Source organism: Heterocephalus glaber, unplaced genomic scaffold, assembly GCF_053883595.1.
Source record: "Heterocephalus glaber isolate CG9 unplaced genomic scaffold, H.glaber_assembly_v1.0 deba00001509, whole genome shotgun sequence".
In the NCBI taxonomy this organism is placed as follows: Eukaryota; Metazoa; Chordata; class Mammalia; order Rodentia; family Bathyergidae; genus Heterocephalus; species Heterocephalus glaber.
In genome coordinates, this window is record NW_028258325.1 from 3,506,021 (window position 1) to 3,525,954 (window position 19,934).

General features: G+C 46.5%; 1 protein-coding gene across 6 annotated transcripts in view; it reads right to left on the reverse strand.

Annotated features, from left to right (window-relative positions):
- Positions 1–19,934, reverse strand: part of Tbc1d14 (TBC1 domain family member 14) — an 89,420-nt gene that overhangs the window by 52,554 nt on the left and 16,932 nt on the right. Inside the window, exon 1 of one of the 6 annotated variants that reach the window (XM_021260317.2) lies at positions 17–173. The exons of the other annotated variants lie outside the window; for them this stretch is intronic. Within the exon in view, the coding sequence (XP_021115976.1) occupies positions 17–51 (35 nt within the window). The 5' untranslated portion in view covers positions 52–173. Of the gene's footprint in view, positions 1–16; positions 174–19,934 lie in introns of those variants that run through there. 6 annotated transcript variants of the gene reach the window in all.

Sequence of the window (19,934 nt, forward strand, 5' to 3'; positions counted from 1 at the left end):
AGGTGGCAGCACCAACCTGTCAAGGAACAGGAGCGCAGGGGAGACGGCCATGGCGCCTATGGTGACCACAGAGCTCCGCAGGGCCAGCCACAGAAGCACTGGCCCTCCCTGTGCCACATTCCTGCCGAGCCACAGCTCCTGGGACACAGGCAGTGCCCTTCCTCAGCACAGTGTGGGAGGAGAAGGCAGCAGGAGGGGCGGAACAGCTGGAAAGGCAGGGCCAGATGGGCGGGCAGGCTCCAAACAGTCACAGGCAGCTGGGGGCAGGCATAGCCTGGGTAGCTGTGCCCGGCTCCCGGGCTGGGTCACAGCATCGGGACTCTGCTGTGAGCAGCGATGGACAGGCTGACCCATCACAAACCCACGGGCACTTCTGACTGGGACGCAGGAGGGCGTCACACAAAGCTCTATCCATGCAAGGCATCGTGGGCCTCTGCTGTGTGCCAGATACTGCCCTGTTGGGTCACCAACACGGCCCTGCCAACCGCTGTCCAAGCCCCTACCCCAGAACTGTCAGTGGGGTAGAGGATTATCCCTTGCTCACAATCGAATTCTGTTTTAAAGAATAAAACAAACCAAACCTGGTCACAGTGACCACAGGTCAGTGCCCCCTGGAGCCGACCTCATTCGGTCATGTGCTGATGATCAGTCCTAGGAAATTAATCTCCTACACAGGCCCCACTAGGGCTCTTTCTCACAGTCAGCTCCCCATCCTGTGAGAAAGATAATCCCAGTCCGTGTCTGTGTACAACTGCACCAACAGCTGCTGCAGATACAGTCAGCCGATGGCACATCTGGGAAGAGGAGGTGAGGGGCAGAGAGAGGGATTATTGTGACCTTGCCCATTTCTGAACTGCTTTAAAATAAACCAAGGCCAGGGGTGGTGGCACACACCTGTGATCCCAGCACTCGGAGGCTGCAGGAGGATCTCTGCGAGTTCAAGCCCAGCCTGAACTACACAGCAAGACCCTGTCTAAAAACAATCAAGCAGATATTACTTGTGCAATAAAAAGTAAGACAGTTGGGAACAGGGTGTGGCCGGTACAGGAGGGGCCCTGCATACCCCATCTGTACCTCTGGGCAGCCATCGTGAGAAAGAAGGCAGAGAAAGGGGCCTCTAGCCCAGGGTTCTCAGAGCGGGGCACTGGGGCTGCACGGGCCCCCTGGGAAGCCAGCCGCTGGGTGGCTCTGACACTCTGGGAAACCCACTGGGACTGGCCACACATCTCAAGTGGCTGCTCCCGCAACTTCCTCGGGCCCCTCCCAGTCCTCACGCCCAAGGAGCCGCAGCAGCCCCTGTGAAGCGCAGGCAGCGCAGCCCTTCCCTAACGGGGCCAAAGGACCAGGATGCTGTGTCAGCCACAGGGCCCCCACAGCCCCTCTCCTGCCCAGGCTCCAGGCTCCTCTCAGGACCCCTATTCCCCTACAATGCACAGCCTGCAGCTTCACGTTCCCACAACTCCCCAGTCCCTTCCTAAGCCCAGACAGCCACATTCTGTACATCATACCTCAACAGCAACAACAAGATTTTAAATCCATAATTTAAAAATTCACAAAGAAAACTGCAGGTCCGGGAGGCCTCACTGGTGAAGCCTTCCAAACACTGAAGGAAGATATGCACAGACTCTTTCAGAGAACAAATCTTTTCCACTCTCTCCATCCACACACCCACCCAGGAGATGTCTCAGATCACTGAACATGCAGATCTGTGGCATCATTTACTAAGAAAAAAATCTCATTAAACCAGAAGTTTCTGAAGCCTCTTGTGTTACTTTCGTCTCGTTGCTGAAACAAAATGCCTGGCACCAAAAGTTAGACAGAAAGGGGTTTACTTGGCTTTCAGTCCATCATCGCCCAACTCCAGGGCAGAGATGATGAACAGGCATGGCAGAGTAGAAACAAAATGGTACGCACAAGGTAGCAAAGGTAACAAGAGGAAATAGTTCACAGCGGTGGAAGACAGCAAAATGTAACAAGAGGCCTTCACCGCATCTCTCTGCCCCTTTTATCTTATTCAGACTACTTAGGGCGGGCAACACTCACCCCTTAATTCTAGTGCCCTTGAGCCTAGCCTTGCACCATGAATCGATCCCAGCTTCACACTCTAGATCCAGCCTATGACCACATGAGGCTTTGGGGGGACATCTACACCCAAACCATAACACCACTTTAAGGATCACTGAACATGGAGTCGGGGAGGGACGGGGACCACATGTTTTTAATTCCCCTGTTTTGAGGACTTTTTATTTCTTTTAATTCAGATACAATAAAGCTAACATTTTTGGTGTACAGTTCTGAGTTTTAACAAATCCGTAGGTTCATTCAGCTGCCAGGGAAAAACCTTATAGGAACGTCAGAAAAAAGAAAGAAGAACCCACTGAGACCTGCATGAGACCTGCATGATTGCCACACCAGAAAAGTCACAGCCCCTACTCTTAGGAATATAGACGGAAAAGTCCTGAACAAAACATTAGCAAACAAATCAGCAGTGAATGCAAAGAATAACATCGTGAACAATTTAGGATTAATCTAAGAATGAAAAGTCAGTTCAACATTAGAAAAATACATTATTCCCAAAGAAACAAAATAAAAGAGAAAGCTGGGTGCATTCTTGTAATCCCAGCACTCAGGAGGCTGAGGCAGGAGGATCACCATGAATTCAAGGCCAGCCTGAACTACAGAGTGAGACCATGTCTCAAAAAAAAAAGGAGAAAATACATAACCATCAACAGACACAGAAAAAAGAATCTGACAGTCATGATTTTTTAAAAAACCTTAAAACTAGGAATAAAAAGGAACGTCCTTGGGGCCAGGGATGTAGCTCAGTGACGCCATGCCTGCCTCGCACGTACAAGGTCCTGAGTTCAATCCCTGGTACCAAAAAAAGGAACATCCTTAATCTGATGAAAGCATCTAGTAAAAAGCAAGGAATCCAGTAAACTCAACCCTACAGCAAGTACCACATGTGGCCACAAGGGACACTGCTCCAGGCCAGGCTCTCTGCCAGCACTGCCTCAGCTCAGCACAGTAGAAACAAAACAAGGCACATAAGGATTCAAAGAAACAAATTCATTCACAGACAGTATGATTTTCTTCTGAGGAAATCCACAAGAACCTACAGATAAACTGCTAGAATAACTGAGTTCAGCAAAACCATGGGATTGAGGGTCTGTACATGAAAACTGACTGCACTGCCAGTAAACACTACCCAAGGAAGTCAAACCTACTCTCCTTGACATTTGCAAAACCATCAAAAAGTCACAGTATCTTCAAATAAATTTAATGAAAGAAACATAAGACCTTTACACAGGAAAAAAAAACTATAATGAAAAAAACCCTAAATAAATGGAGGGACATACCATAGACAGGGATCAGAAGCCTTCAGAGTAAACATTTACCCGTACGTTCAGCGAAATCCCAAACAAACCCTAGACACCTTCTTTGTTGAACTGTGAAGCTAGTGCTGAGATTCGTATGGAAATGAAAAGGACCGAAAATAGCTATGAGGGTCTCATGGAAGGACAGAGTGATATCTACATCTGTTATACAGCCAGAGGGATTAGAAGATTATTAGTGAAATTAGTGGAATTAATACAAGGAGAAACAGAACAACAGAACACAAATGGCACCTGAGAGACCGGAGGTTCAGAGGAAAGCAAGGATCTTGACAATAACCAGCCCTGAGTCCCTACCGACTGTGCACACTTACAAGGGAGCGTGGATTCAGCTGGTAATGGCAAAACAAGGAAGCTTCTAGACAGTAACAGAGCATTTTTCAAACAGGAGACAAAAAAGGAATAACTGCAGAAAGCAAAGATTTATAAAAAAATAAAATAAAATAAAATAATAAAATAAAATAAAAAAATTTATAAACTAGAATTCATTGCCATTTAAGAAATTCCAGAACACAGGCCCTAGGTTCAAAAAGAAAAGTTGTGTCCAAAACAAAACAAACATTAATGGAGTTTAAAAGTAAGCCACGGTCCAGGGAAGGTGTTGGCAGTACACACATCTGAGAATGTATTTTTACCCTGAACAAATAAAGTACACTTACAGACCAATAAGATGGCCCCAGAGGGCGTTCACAAAAGACTTCAAGTGGCCTTAAGTTACAAGGTGACCACATCACTAGTCACGAGAAATGCAAAGAAACCGAGTCCCTTACTCCACCACCAGGACGGCAGAAAAATGCACGGACACAGCTCGGAAAGGACCCTGCTGGGGAAGCGTGAGGCACGGCCCGTGGGGAGCGGACTGCAGCGCAGCGAGCTGGGAGGCCAGGGCGGCGACACGCATAAGCACAGCAGAGCCTGACAGCGGGCACGCCCGGGAGTGGGCGGGACACCGTAGGGCGCGGGACACCGTAGGGCGCAGGACACCCCGAGGACTGGTAATGCAGGCCTCGGTAACGCGTTGGCTCAACGGTGGCAGGCGCTCCATCACAGCGGAAGGCCTAACTGCAGCGCACGACAGCCCCGGTCTCCTCCGCAGCCGGCCAGGCCCTGCTGTCCCCACAAGGCTCACGCGCGCGAGAATGGGCAGCACCCACTGTGATGCAGTCCAGGGGACGGAGTGTTTCCTACCCATCTGTGCATCAGAGAGCAGTGCATAAGCCGGTGATTCATTAACCAACTCCACGGATAAATCCACACCCAGACCCAGTGCTCTCCCTGCCCCCAACCTCCTGGATTCTCCTTCAAACACTCCCACATGGAAATACAGGACGGAAAAAAAAAGGTAGGGATTCTACTCCTCAGTATCAGTCCATCACAGTTTGTAATAGCTAAATCTGGGATACAGCCCAAATGCCCATCAACCTACAAATGGATAATGAAGGTGTGTTTTGGGCCAGGGATTTAGCTCAGTGGTTTCGCAGCCTGTTATGCAAGCGCAAGGACCTGAGTTCGATTCCCAGTACCAAAAGAAAAAAAAAGGTGTTTTTTTATTTTAATACAATGTAGTACTACTCTGCCATAAAGAAGGATGAGCTTCAGACATTCATAGTTAAATGGATATACCTTGAGACCATACTCTTAAGTGAAATAAATCAGACACACGTTTAAATACCTCATTGTTTCTCTGGTGTGACAAACCGAAAGAGGAAATGAGGACTAAAATGTGTAACAGATACTGGGAAATGGAAAGAAAATCTTCAAATGGGAAGGGAAATAAAGAGGGAGGGAAGGAAAAAGGAAGGGAGGGATGGGAAAAAAGAGAAAACGGAAACAAAGCTTTCGTACATAAGGGGGTGGGAAAGAAGCAAGATTTATCAAGTACTGGTATAAATTCCCTATGAAGAACGTTACGATCTCTATATCTAAAATGTACCAAAGAATGTTTTGCTAAAACAAAATGTAGCATTCAAGTCTAAGGAAAGCGAGCTAACTTTTTATCAGGCAATTGCTCCCTGCCAGGTACTACAATATCTATTTTCCTATAACACTCCCTTTAATCTTTACAAAAACCCTACTACTTAGACATTACTATTTGCATTTTACTGAGGAAAAAATGAAGCTGGGAATCAGTTTACTCTCAAAGTAGCGATTACTTATTAGCAACCACCTGAATAGTCAGCTTCTGTCCTCACATTTCATTTTATTGTTTTTACTGTATTTTTATTTCTATTTTTTATCTTTTTGTCTTGACTTTTTGAGAAAAGGTCTCTCTGTGGGGCCCAGGCTGGCCTTGATCCTCCTGCTGGGACTACAGGCGTGTGTCACCACACCAGGTTGACCTCACATTATAAAATGTCACATAACCGTAAGTCAACCTGGACTGCACTGCCCACAGGCCAAGCGCGCTGAGCGCGGGCCAGAGCACACCCACCGCAGCTTCCCGGTGGAGCCCATACTGTGGTTAGGCCGGGCTCGCCTGCCTCACCACTCTGGTGCCTCCGCCAGTGTGGGTGGTGAGTGACGGAAAGGATCTGGCAGCCCTGACCTTTGGTCGACTAAGAGCACCGTGCTTTTCATCCCAGGAGTAGTTACGGTAAACAAGACTGAAAGAGGCCATTATTTCAGACTGAGTTTCCGCACTACCCCAGACTCCAGAATGGAGTCACTCACGCTGGGGGTCACAGAATCACACCCAACTCAGAAACAAGCAGGGCGTGGGGGCGCACACCCGTGATCCCAGCACTCGGGAGGCAGGCGGGCTGCTGTGAGTTAGAAGGCAGCCTGAACTGCATGGTAAGACCCTGTCTCAAAAAAAAAGAAGAAAAGAAACAAGTCAGTTTTTAAAATAAAACAAATATCAAAACCCCCAGGAGACTCACAGGCACCAATCTGAAGGGACTCAGTCAACCTGAGATGGCACAAGAAAGCCCCTTTTCTCCTTCGGCTCCTCTCGCGCTCTTTCTTCGTCGCGCTCTTTCTTCGGCGTCTTGGCTCAGTGGGCTGCCAGTCCCAAGTCGCGCGGAAGGAAGACGCCGAATCAGCCCACTGCAGACATGCAGGTCTGCGCAGGCCCTACCGAGGTCCCCAGTAGCGCGGAACACGCCGAATCAGCCCGTGCCCCGGCAACAATCCAATGGACCGCCCCCGCTCCCCCCCCCAACCCCGGACAGCCACCTGGTTCCACACTACAAAGGCGCAGAGGACACCGGACCACCGGACCACCCACGGTACTGAGTCCCGCTGCTCCCGGCCCAGAGGTAGGGGCTTCTGAGACGCCGTCCCACTGCTCCTGGTCCAGAGGAAGGGGCTTCCCAGTCACCATCCCTCCCACTGCTCCCAGCCCAGAGAAAAGGGCTTTGGGGCCACCTTCTGTCCCACTGCTCCTGGCCCAGAGGAAGAGGCTCCCAGGCCACCATCCCTCCCACCGATCCCGGCCCAGAGGTAGGGGCTTCTGAGGCGCCATTCCACTGCTGCTGGTCCAGAGGAAGGGGCTTCCCGGCCACCATCCCTCCCGCTGCTCCCAGCCCACAGGAAAGGGCTTTTGGGCCACCATCCCTACCGCTGCTCCCGGCCCCTGTCCCACCTCTCCCAGCTCAGAGGAGGTAATCCGTGCAGGTGCTAACAGCCCCCCACCCCAGTCGAAATGAGAAAACACATAAATAAGTCTGAAAACCAGACTTCCAGATCACCTACAGCAACCCCAAAGGGAAATGAGATGGAACACTCTGATACTCAACCACCTGGACGCACTGAACTGGCAACAAAAGGGCATCTGGAAAAAATGAAATCAGAAATAATTTCTCAGATAACAGGAGAAACTGTGCCCCTAGTGAAAGACATGATTAATAAATCTAGAGAGGAGCTCAGGAACATGATGGAATCCCAACATAGGAAACAAATGGAATCCATAAAACAGATGCAAATAGATTTCCAGGACATGAAAAACTCCATTGAAAGTCTACACAGCAGAATGAGCCAATGTGAGGACAGAATTTCAGATATAGAAGATAAGATTGCAATTAGTGACCAGGAAAAGAAAAATTGCTTCAAAATTATAAGGGAACATGAGAAATCAATCCAGCAGCTGCTAGATGATGCAAAGAAGAATAACATAAGACTGACTGGAGTCAATGAAGAAACAGGAGAGAGTGCAGATGACATAAAAAATCTCTTCACAGAAATAATGGCAGAAAACTTCCCAAGCAGGGGAAAAGAACTTGACATACAGGTGAGGCACATAGGACTCCAAATAGCCTTGATCAAAAAAAAATCTACACATAGGCATATAATTGTTAAGATTCCAGAAACTCAACAGAAGAACAAAGTTCTACAAGCAGTTAGAGAAAAGAAACAAACCATATACAAAGGAAAGCCCATCAGAATCACAGCAGACTTCTCAACACAAACCATCAAGGCAAGAAGAGCTTGGAGTAACATATTCCAAGCCCTAAAAGAAAACAGCCTCCAACCCAAATTGATGTACCCTGCAAAACTATCTTTCAAAATGGATGGAGAAATAAGATACTTTCATGACAAAGAGCACCTTAGGAACTTCGTGAATACCAAACCAGCACTCCAAAGAATTTTACACAATATCCTAGGAACAGACATTGAGGATCACAACCCCAGGAAGCAAAGCAGAATGAACCCATCTGGCATGACAAGAAATTAAATGTAAAGGGGGAGAACCCAACAAAAAGAAAAAGTCATGGCAATGACAAGTCAATACGTTTCAGTTATAATCATTAATGTTAAAGGTCTCAATTCACCAATCAAAAGAAATAGACTAGGCCCGGGGATTTAGCTCAGTGGTTCCAGCACCTGCCTCGAAAGCGCAAGGTCCCGAGTTCGATCCCCAACACACACACACACACACACACACAAAAGAAATAGACTGGCAGAATGGGTCAAGAAGCAAAATCCAACAATATGCTGCATACAAGAAACACACCTAATTCAAAAGGAAACTCACAGACTGAAAGTTAAAGGGTGGAAAACAATACTCCATGCAATGGAAACCCAAAAAAAGCAGGAGTAGCTATCCTCTTTGCAGATCAAGTAGATTTCAAACCAACACTGATTAAGAGAGACAAAGAAGGACACTACATACTTGTAAATGGAACAATCCAACAGGAAGAGATGACAATCATTAATATCTATGCACCAAACACTAGTGCACCCAACTATATTAAACAAATACTAACAGACATGAAAAGTCATATATGCACTAATACAATTGTAGTGGGGACCTCAACACCCCACTGTCACAGATAGATCAACTAGGCAAAAAATAAGTAATGAAATACTAGAACTCAATCGAACTCTTGAACAAATGCACTTAACAGATGTTTACAGAGTCTTCCACCCCACAAAATCAGAATACACATTCTTCTCAGCTGCACATGGGTCATTCTCCAAAATAGACCACCTACTCACACATAAAACATGTTTAATTAAGTGCAAAGGAATTGAAGTTATCCCCTGTATATTATCAGACCATAGTGCGATGAAATTGGAGATCCATAGCAAAAGAAACTCAAAAAATTTCATAAACACGTGGAAATTGAACAACACACTTCTGAATAACCAATGGGTCACAGAGGGAATTAAAGAAGAAATCAGACAGTTCCTTCAATTAAATGACAATGACAATACAACATATCGGAATCTATGGGACACAATGAAAGCAGTCTTACGAGGGAAATTCATAGCAGTGAATACCCATATTAGGAAAATAGAACAAGCCCAATTAAACAACATGATGCTGAACCTCAAGCTTCTAGAAAAAGAAGAGCAGGACAACCCCAAAGTTCATACAAGGGAGGAAATTATAAAGATCAGAGGAGAAATCAATGCAATGGAGACTAAGAGAATGATACAAAAAATCAATGAAGCCAAGAGTTGTTTCTTCGAAAGAATCAACAAAATTGACAAACCCTTAGCCAACCTTGTCAGAAAAAGGAAAGAAAAGGCCCAAATCCATGCAATTAGGAATGAAAAAGGGTGAAATTACAACAGACCCAGCAGAAATCCAGAGGATCATCAATACCTACTTCCAGAACCTATACACCAATAAGATGGACAACACAGAAGAAATGGACAGATTCCTAGATATATATGAATTACCAAAGTTGAATGAAGAAGACCTAAAAATTCTGAACAACCCAATATCAACCAATGAAATTGAAAATGTAATTAAAAATTTATCAACTAAGAAAAGCCAGGGCCCTGATGGCTTCACTGCTGAATTCTACAAGACATTTAGAGAGGAACTGCTGCCACTACTGTTTAAACTCTTCAGTGAAATTGAAAGGGAAGCAATACTCCCAAATTCATTCCTGGAAGCAAGCATCACCTTGATCCCCAAAGCAGAGAAAGACCAAACTGAAAAAGAGAACTACAGGCCAATCTCACTAATGAACATAGATGCAAAAATCCTTCATAAGATACTGGCAAATAAAATGCAGAAGATCATCAAGAAGATCATACACCCTGATCAAGTGGGATTCATCCCAGGGATGCAGGGATGGTTCAATATACGCAAATCAATCAATGTAATACACTGTATCAATAGAGCCAAGGACAAAAACCATATGATTATCTCCATAGATGCAGAAAAAGCATTTGACAAAATCCAACATGCATTTATGATAAAAACCCTACAAACAATTGGAATAGATGGTCTCTACCTCAAACTGATAGAAGCCATCTATGAAAAACCAACAGCCAATATCATACTAAATGGTCAAAAACTGAAATCCTTCACACTAAAATCAGGAACAAGACAAGGATGTCCACTATCACCACTCTTGTTCAATATAGTTCTGGAAACATTAGCCACGGCAATTAGACAAGAGAAAGAAATAAATGGAATAAAGATAGGAAATGAAGAAGTCAAATTGTCATTATTTGCAGATGACATGATACTCTATATAGAAGATCCCAAGAACTCCACCAAAAGTCTTCTAGACTTAATAACCAAATTCAGTCAAGTAGCTGGTTACAAGGTCAACTCACAAAAATCAATAGCTTTCCTCTACACAAATGACAGACTCACTGAGAGAGAAATAGGGCAAATAATTCCTTTCACAATAGCATCCAAAAAACTGAAATACCTAGGAATCAACCTAACAAAAGAAATCAAAGACCTCTTCTCTGAAAACTATGGCACTCTGAAAAGAGAGATTGAAGATGATATCAGAAAATGGACAGACATCCTCTGCTCCTGGGTAGGAAGGATTAATATAGTGAAAATGGCCATACTTCCAAAACTGCTATATAGATTTAATGCAATTCCAATTGAGATCCCAGCAGCATACTTCATGGACCTTGAGAAAACAATCCAAAAATTCATTTGGAACAAGAAGAGACCCAGAATAGAAAAAGCAATTGTAGGTAACAGAGACATGGCAGGGGGTATCACAATCCCCAACCTGCAACTCTACTACAAAGCTACTGTGATAAAAACACCATGGTACTGGCAAAGAAACAGACCTGAGGACCAGTGGAACAGATTAGAAGATGCAGAAACAACTCCAGACACACTCAGCCATCTCATCTTCGATAAAGGAGCCAAACACCCTCACTGGAGAAAAGACAGCCTCTTTAATAAATGGTGCTGGAAAAATTGGGCTTCAACTTGCCAAAGATTAAAACTAGACCTATATCTCTCACCATGCACTAAACTAAAATCAAAATGGATTAAAGATCTAAATATTAAAATAGAAACTCTGAACCAGTTGGAGCAGAGGTTAGGTAAAACCCTTGAAGACATTGGTGTAGGAAAAGATTTTATGAACAAAACCTCAGTTGCCCGTGAACTAGCACAAACAATCAACAAGTGAGATCTCTTCTTATTAAAAGGCTTCTGCCCAGCAAGAGAAACCACCAGCAGTGTGAAGAGACAACCCACAATGTGGGAAAAAATCTTCACCTGCTCTTCCTCAGACAAAGGTCTACTATCTCGAATCTATAAAGAACTTAAAAAGATCAGACCTCCCAAATTTAAAGACCCAATCCAAAAATGGGCATCTGAAATGAACAGACATTTCTCAGACAAAGAAGTACATGAAAAAATGTTCAACATCACTGGTCATTCAAGAGATGCAAATGAAAACAACGCTGAGATTCCACTTCACTCCAGAAAGAATGGCTGCTATCATGAAATCAACCAATAACGAATGCTGGCGGGGCTGTGGGGAAAGAGGAACACTGCTCCACTGCTGGTGGGAGTGTAGACTGGTGCAAGCACTGTGGAAATCAGTATGGAGATACCTCAAAGAACTAGGACTGGAAGTCCCATTTGACCCCGCTATTCCTCTGCTGGGCATCTTCCCCAAAGAATTAAAAGAATCATACCACGGTGATATATGTGTGCCCATGTTCACAGCAGCACAGTTTGTGGTAGCTAAAACTCGGAAACAGCCCAAATGCCCATTAACTGGAGACTGGATAAAGAAAATGTGTGTTTTTTTATAAAATGGAGTACTACTCAGCCATAAAAAATGAGAAATTAGAGACATTTATAGCTAAGTGGATGCACATTGAGGCAATACTCTTAAGTGAAATAAATAGGACACACATGTGTAAATACCTAATAGTTTCTCTGGTGTGAGAAACTGAAAGTATAAATAAGGACTAAATGTATAATAGGTAATGTGAAATAGGAAGAAAAGGGTCAAAGGGGAAGGAAGTGGGAGGGCTAGGGGAAAGGATAGAAGGGAATGGGATTAATATGAGAAAATGGAAAAATAGGAACAAAATCTTTGTAAATAGGGAGGACTGGAGGGGTTGAAGGGAGGGCTGGGCAAGGGTGAAAGATGGGAACCAAGAGAGATTATGTAAAGGTGCAAATTTCCAATGATGAATGTCATTATATTGTATACCTAAAATGTACCAATGATTAGAATGAATAATCGATAATGTAAACTAGGACGAAAAGGTCCAAAGGGGTAGGGGTAGTGGGAGGGGCAGGGGAAAGGAAAGAAGGGAAAGGAAAAATGATGAGAAATGGAAAAAATGGAAATAAAGTCTTTGTAAATAGGGAAGGGTGGAGGGGGTGAAGGGAGGGCTAGGAATGGGGAAAAAATAAGAACCAAGATGCATTATGTAAAGGTACAGTTCCCAATGAGAATGTAGTTGTGTTGTATACCTACAATGTACCAATAAAAGAATTAAAAAAAAAAAAAAGAAAGAAAAGAAACTGAGGGAATTGACCATAACACCCAAGTTAGGAATCAAGCAGTTATATCTTTGAGTTATCGTGACTGGGAGGAGATCGTGAAGACCTTTGAGATTTCTGAGCCTTTGATTCCTCCAGCTCAGAGCAGGCAGAGGCTGAGTGCTTGATGCCAGCTGAAGGACTTGGATAGTGAAACCCAAAAAGGAAAGCAGCATGTATTGCATATATTGTACGATCAAACATTTTTAAAGACAGGTTGTTTTTAGTAAAATGTAGCTTTTAATAGTTTAAAAAAAAAAAGAAAGCCCCTTTTGCTTTAATCCTGAAAGGAGAGTAAGTGAAATGATGATCTAAGTGTCTGTTTCCTATTTCTGCTTTCTTCAGCCTTTTCTGCCTGTAGCGCCCACCCTACACTGTCAGCTCAGGAGAAAGCCTTCTTTTGTAGAGAGGATGCTGCCTGATTCATGAATTACTAACAGAAGCCAACTAGATCTTTACACTCAATGTATTTTTCAACAGTGACATAAACCAATCAATTCCTCCTTCTTTTAGATAGCTTGAGCTGATAGTTTTCTATCACTTGAAACTATTCCCTTCTAACAGTCATTCACTCAGTCACTAGGTACTGGATACTTTCAGCACGCTGAGGGCTTTTCTGAGGAGTCCGATACTGGAATCAAAGAATGAGGGGAAGCAAAGATGACTCCAAAGGTGTTGACCTGATCAACTGGAAGTCTGGGATAAAATTAGTCTTTTCTAAATAAAGTTTGAGATGCTATGTTAGCTTCCCACTCCTACAGTAAAATACCTGAGATAATTAACTTATAAAGAGAAAAAGGTTATTTTGGCTCACAAGTCCCCATACACAGTGTATTGGCCCCATTTCTTTTTGGCCTGTGGTGTTGAAGCAGGAGATTATGCTGTGGCCAGCTGCCTGGGCTGGTGGACATGACCTGTCAATCACAGAGGGAGGTCCAGGACACGTGCACCTGAGACCAATCAGAGAGTGGCATCTTCAATTCTTCTGGCAGGAAACCAAGCAGGTTTTTGATAGGACAGCCTAGCTTTGAGGTCAGACTGGGGGATACAAAAGGAGCCACTGTTAACAAGCTTGTGACCACTGTGCTCCCCCGCAGTGGGCTGCTTTGCACACTGCGCAGCGTACTTCCCTTCCTGCCTTTGATAAATGTAACACCTCACTACCTTTTGCGCTTGTCTGGACTGATTTTTTGTTCAGGACAAGAGCCTAGAAAGAATTTCTAGAAGGAGCCCAGCTCCCCGATAATAGTGTGACAGCCCATCGTGGCAGGGGCAGGTGGAAGAGCAAGGCCATTCACCTCCTGGCGAGAAAGCAACAGAGAGCAGAAGAGAGTGGGCTCTCCAGGACTCTTTGAGGGCCGACTCTCAGGAGCTAAGGGCTTCCCATCAATTTCTACCTAATAAGGTTCCATGGCCTCCTAGTAGAGGCTCCCTAGGGGCCACGCCCTGAGGGGACATTTAAGACCCAAATTATAACAAATGCCTATTGGATACCCAAGGTTCCCAGCGGAGGTATTGGACGGAGATGTGCATTGGGATTCATCAGTGTGTGGTGGTATTTAAAGCTGTGAGACTGAATGAAACAGGAGCACAAAGAGCACACAGGTGTCCCGGAATACCCAAATACCCACAGTTAGAGTTCAGGGGGCTGTGAGAAAGGACGGTGGGGGGCAGCTGCTGTTGCACAGAGTGAAAACTCCTTTCAAGGAAGCAGTGACCGGCTACCGCAAGGGTACACGAGGACCGGAGCTGCATTACTGGACTGTGCCAGGTTGACATTTGCTTATTTTCTATCTCCTCCCTTTTAGATGTAAGCTTGCAACATTCTGTGACATTCTGTTTCCTTTACTACTGTATCCCTAGTGGCTAGAACAGTGTTTGGTATTTAAGTGCTCAATAAATATTCTTTAAGTGTTAAAAAAAAAAATCAGCCCAAGTTTTTACAAGGAGAAAGTAAAAGCAGAGCCAAAATGCCTACATAATTAAATTCAAAACATTACTAAGGAGGGCCAGGGATTTAGCTCAGTGGTTCCACTGCCTGCCTCGCAAGTGCAAGGTTCCAAGTTCGATCCCCGGTACCAAAAAAATAAAAAACAAAACAAAAAAAACATTACTAAGGAAAAACTGTTTTGGGGGGTGGATACCACAGATAGAACCCAGGGCCTCAAGGATGCTTTAGCCCTTTCTAAAATTTTTATGTTGAGATAGGGCCTCACTAACTTGCCTAGACTGGCCTCAAACTTGCAATCCTCCTGCCTCAACCTCCTGAGTTTGGGATTACAGGCGTGTGCCACCATGCCTGCTGGCCTAATTTATTCTTAATAACCAAGTGAATATTAAGAAAAAGAGAGAAAGCAGAGTCACTAGGTCAGTCTGTAAGCGTCCTTTTGGGGAAGAAATGAGATTGCTATCCCCCTTTGGTGCTGGAAACCTTAAGCGTAAGGTCTGGTGTGAGAGAGTACCAGGCTCAGACCCCAGCTGCTCAGCCAGCCACCTAGCCCCAGGCAGGAAAGGAACCCACCAGGCCTTCATCTGGAAGGGAGCCGGCTCCTGCCCATCTGTGCACTTATCAATAAATAACACAAAGGGCAGCCGCTCGGCTCACCTTACCTAGTCCTAACCATATGCACACAGGTCGCAGTCAGAACCAACCACACTTTGGCGCCATGCCCACACGAGAACACTGTGTCACCAGCAGCCAGGAGGACAGGTCCCATCCTGGGCGTGACTTCCCTCTACTGCATGATTTCCCCCAAGACAGGAAATTCAGAGCTGCCCTTGCCTGAGGTCACACAGCAAATGGGAAAGCCAGCATGTGAATGCAGGGCCCCACTGGTCAGTCAGGCTCATTTCCGCAAAGCCCTGACGCTCATGTCTCATCTGAGGATGGGACACCAAGACCAATTTTCTTAAATTTCCCAAATAATCCCCATGTATAACTCAGGCCAAGAACTTTGCTCCTCAACTGATTAACGTTTTCCTTCCCAAGCTTCTCATTTCTTTAATTGATGCTTTGATCCATAGGGATTTAAGATAATTCCTTTGAGGCCGTTTCCATGAATAGTAAATTATTTTCTTTCAGGTTTGCTCTAAGCCACTCTAATAACATTCTGTTCACTAAAGCAAGGTCAAAGTGCAAACAGGTCTCACAACATGAGCCAAGCCCAGGTGGCTTCTGAGGCCAGCACATCCAGGCCACTCTGCCCAGGACCCGACAGATCTTGTCTCTCTCGTGTGGAAAAGGCCCAGCCATGCAGTGTCCTCAGGAAAGAAAGAAAGCACACATACTGGTTCAGGGTCACGAGTCCCTGCTGCGAGCAGACAGAACAGGCCACTTGTGAGGGAACTGGGCCAGGGCCGTTTCCACAGCCCACTGGCCAGGCCTGAGAGCATCTTCAGCCATAAAACAGAGGCCAAGTGGTCACCACCCAAAGCACTCTCCGAGAACAGGCGCGGCAGAGACCCTGTAACCTCAGGACAGTCAGGGCTGAGCCAGGACGGTGAACCCAGTCACCAAGCACAGGCAGCCCTGGGGCCTCTGTGCTCAGGATACCATCTGAAACAGGAAAGGCCCACTGCTGTTGGGAGCAATGCTACATAATTCTAGGGAAAAATCATTTGAGTAGGCCTAGTTCTCCTGCCTACAGTCCAGCTAGGACATTCCAGGCATAATTGCATTTTGGCCTCTGGTCACAACTGAGACCTCAGGGATCCCGCGATGCTGCAATCTCCAGGACAAGAGGACACCTGCGGGAGACACCAGGGAGGAGCCAAACCTTCATCTGCACAGTTCCTCATTGTTCTTAGATTTCCACTGGCCCCCAGCCTTTTGTTACACCTTGTTTATCCCAGTGTGAGGTACTGAACTCTGCATTTCACTTGTTACATTTGTTTCTCCATGTACTGAATGAAAGGTGCTGCAAGCTAGGGGTCTTTTGTCTTTGCCGCCCAGAGCAGCACTGATCAGACCCAAAGCTCAGCTTCTTCTCAGTCTCATTTGTCTACCTTTCCTGTAATTCGCCGTGTGCTGCCGTGGCTCACAGGAGACTAGGACTTACTGCAGAGGTTCTGGTAACGTCCCCTTCCCCTGTTCCCTACACACTGTGGTGCGCCAGTGACCTTACAGTGGAAACAACCCATTTCCTTACCACTGGGCAGGCAGATGATTCACACCATAGACTACAGTACCACAAATGTTAGTAGGGGCATGGATATTGAAATTAGGTAGGGAAATGTTTCCGGTAAGAAAACAGGACACCAAACTGAAAAAACAGCCCTTATTATGTTTAAAATTCATAGTTCTAAAAAAAATGAGAAAAAACTTATACAAGGTATAAAAGTGGAAAGAACAAAAACAGAATGATGCCAAAACTTTGCTGTATATTTTTAAACAAAGCTTCTTAAAGAGATTAAGAAAATTTATGTGAGTGAAGAATGAGAGAAAAGAAAAGAAAAAAGAAAGGAAGGAAGGAAGCAAGCAAAGCAAAGCAAACTGAACCTCAATAAAATGCTCCAGCTTCATGGACCCACAGGTGCATTCGGAAGCCTTTGACAGTGTGGGCTGATGTGGGGTCCCAAAGTTGGGGAGATCTCTCAATACCCAGAGCAACACAATTAGAAAGAAATACCTAGACTTTAAAAGTTAAGGGTCCCAGGTTTCCTTCCTATTGTTTTGGTTTGGTTTTTTGAGCCAGGGTCTTGCTATGTAGTTGAGGCTAGCCTTGAACTCATGGCAATCCTCCTGCCTCAGCCTCCTGAGTTCGGGGTTCACAGGTGTGCACCACCACACTCTGCTGTCTTTCTTAGTGTTTTTAGATTTATGTTCTCCCCCGGGCTCACAGGAGATGATACTGAACACCTGCACTGACTGGAAGACAGGGACCCAGACTTGACTGCCATCTCTAGCAGTTCTGGGCCAGGAAGCAGGGGGAGTGGTCAGTGCCATGTCCAAGGATGGCCAGGAACTGGGGAACCCATGGGGGCTTGGGAAGAACTGGGGATGGTTAGAGGCTTCCAGAAGAAGCCACAGCTCGCTGACCCTGTGCTGTAAAGGGCATGTGGGAATCTATTCGCCAGGCAGAAGGAGAGGAGGCAGCCATGGGCTCAGGACCACTGCAGGAGCTCAGGGAGGCGGGACATGCAGCAGAGGCAGACGGCCCGGCGCCACACTAGGCAGCCTGGAGCCCATCCTGCAGGTGAGAGCCGTCATCCAGGCTGGAGAGTGGTCCACACAGTCAGCGAATCAGCTCATGGCGTAATTCTAAGAAGTTACGGGGGAGAAGATACTCTCCGGCCAGGCTTATGGCTCATCACAAACCCCTCTCCCCAGTGTCCTAGGTGCAGGTCCTATTCCCAGCCCCTGAGCTGGGCATGGCCGCACGGCAGAGCTCCAGGGGTGAACTCTGGGGAGAACCCAGCAAAGCTCAGGCTGGAGCCCACAGCCTCCATGCACACCTTGGAGCACTGTGTAGTCAACACCCACCGTATAAAGACCCACGTCTGTACCTCACGCCTGCTGCCCTGAGAAGGGCCTCAGTCCGCAGCAGGCACTCTGCGGCTCCAGGGCAGACTGCAAGGGGACCAGCACCAGGGCCAGGGGGGAGGCCCAGAAACATCTGCCTGCCCGCCTTTCTCAGCCCTGGCCCCCCCACTCACTCAAGAAACAGAATAGGCCCCTCAGCCCCTTGGAGAAAATGTGTTTAGTTGGGCATGGTGGCACATGCCTATAATCCCAGCACTCAGGAGGCTGAGACAGGAGGATTGCTAAGAGTTCAAGGCCAGCCTGTGCTGTACAATGAGTTAAACGCCAGCCTGGAATACACAGCTGGACCCTGTCTCAAAAAAAGGAAAAAAAAGTGGAGGAGGAAGAGAAGGAGAAGGATGAGGAGGAAGAAGAGGAGTGAGAGGAGGAAAAGGAGGAGGTGTGAAACCTAAAGAGCATTAGAAGACTCAGGTCCAGCCCCTGACACCCAAACACCTGCAATGTGCAGCATACACAGGCTAGATTTTGAAACCTCTTGCTGGAAGCAAAGAGGAAACACCAAGAAACCTGGGCTGCTGCAGGGCCGAAATGGCCATTATGCAATCCGATGCCGCGAGATTCTTCCATACCCAGACCCTCACAGGAACCCTGAGATAAACCACAGCAATTCATGACAAAGAATCACAAAGCTGGAACTGAAACCGCTCTGGTTACAAACCCGGCTCCCTCGACATAAACAGGAACTGATTTATGTGGCAATCCAGTAAAATGCAGGTCCACGCAAAAATGCAGCATGCACAGAACACTTCAGGGTTAGCTACGCTGTACCAAATAGTTCCTGTTTTTAAACAAGCATCTAAACAGAGGAAGTAAGCACTGTTCAGGTAGAGGAGAGGGGAGGCAGCTGTAACTGCTCTGCTCCCTCCTCCTCCCCAGGGGCCTCGGCATGGGCTGCCCTGGCTCACACCCTGGTCCTCTTCTGGGTCCCTGCTCGCCTCTGTGGTGACCCCACACCCTCGAAGACCTCCTCCCGGCCCACCACCCAGTCACCTGTGCCGGCCCCTCCTGGTAAACATCCAAGCCTTCTCAGACTCAGACCTGACAACTGACTTCCACGGGCCAATGCCAAAGCTCTTTGGAGTCATTTTTCACCCCACATCAGCTTCTCAAATGACTACATCTCACCTGCCACCACCCAGCCAGGGTCCCCACCACGTCCTGCCTCGACTCCCCTGCAACAGCCACTGAAGGGCTCCCTGCTTTGTCCACTCCTGCCCCAAAACCACTCCCCATAAAGCAGCTAAAATCATCCCAAGCCTCTCGTGGTGGCCCACACCTGTGATCCCAGCACTTGGGAGGGTGAAAAGCGAGGATCAAAGTGAGTTTGAGGCCAGCCTGACCCTGTCTTAGAAAACAAAAGAAGCCAGGCATGGTGATGCATGTCTGTAATCCCAGCACTCAGGAGGACAGCCCTGAGTTCGAGGTCAGCCTGGACTACACAGCCAGACCCTGGCTCAAAAACCCAAGAAAAGGGCCAGGGATTTAGCTCAGTGGTTCCACTGCCTGCCTCACAAGTGGAAGGACCCGAGTTCGATCCCCAATACCCAAAAAAAAAACAAAAAGAAAGAAAGAAAAGAAAAGAAAACGAACCATCCTGCTTAAATCTCAAGGAAGAGGCAGAAGTCTAGATGCCCCCGCGATTCCCTTCCCCAAGACCGCGCCTAACACCCCTCTGGGCAGGGCACACTGTGAGGGATGAGACAGCTGCTCCTGGACCCAGTGCTGACACACTGCACAGAGGGTTTTAGGAGGGAGGATATTCTCCCAGGGCCTCACC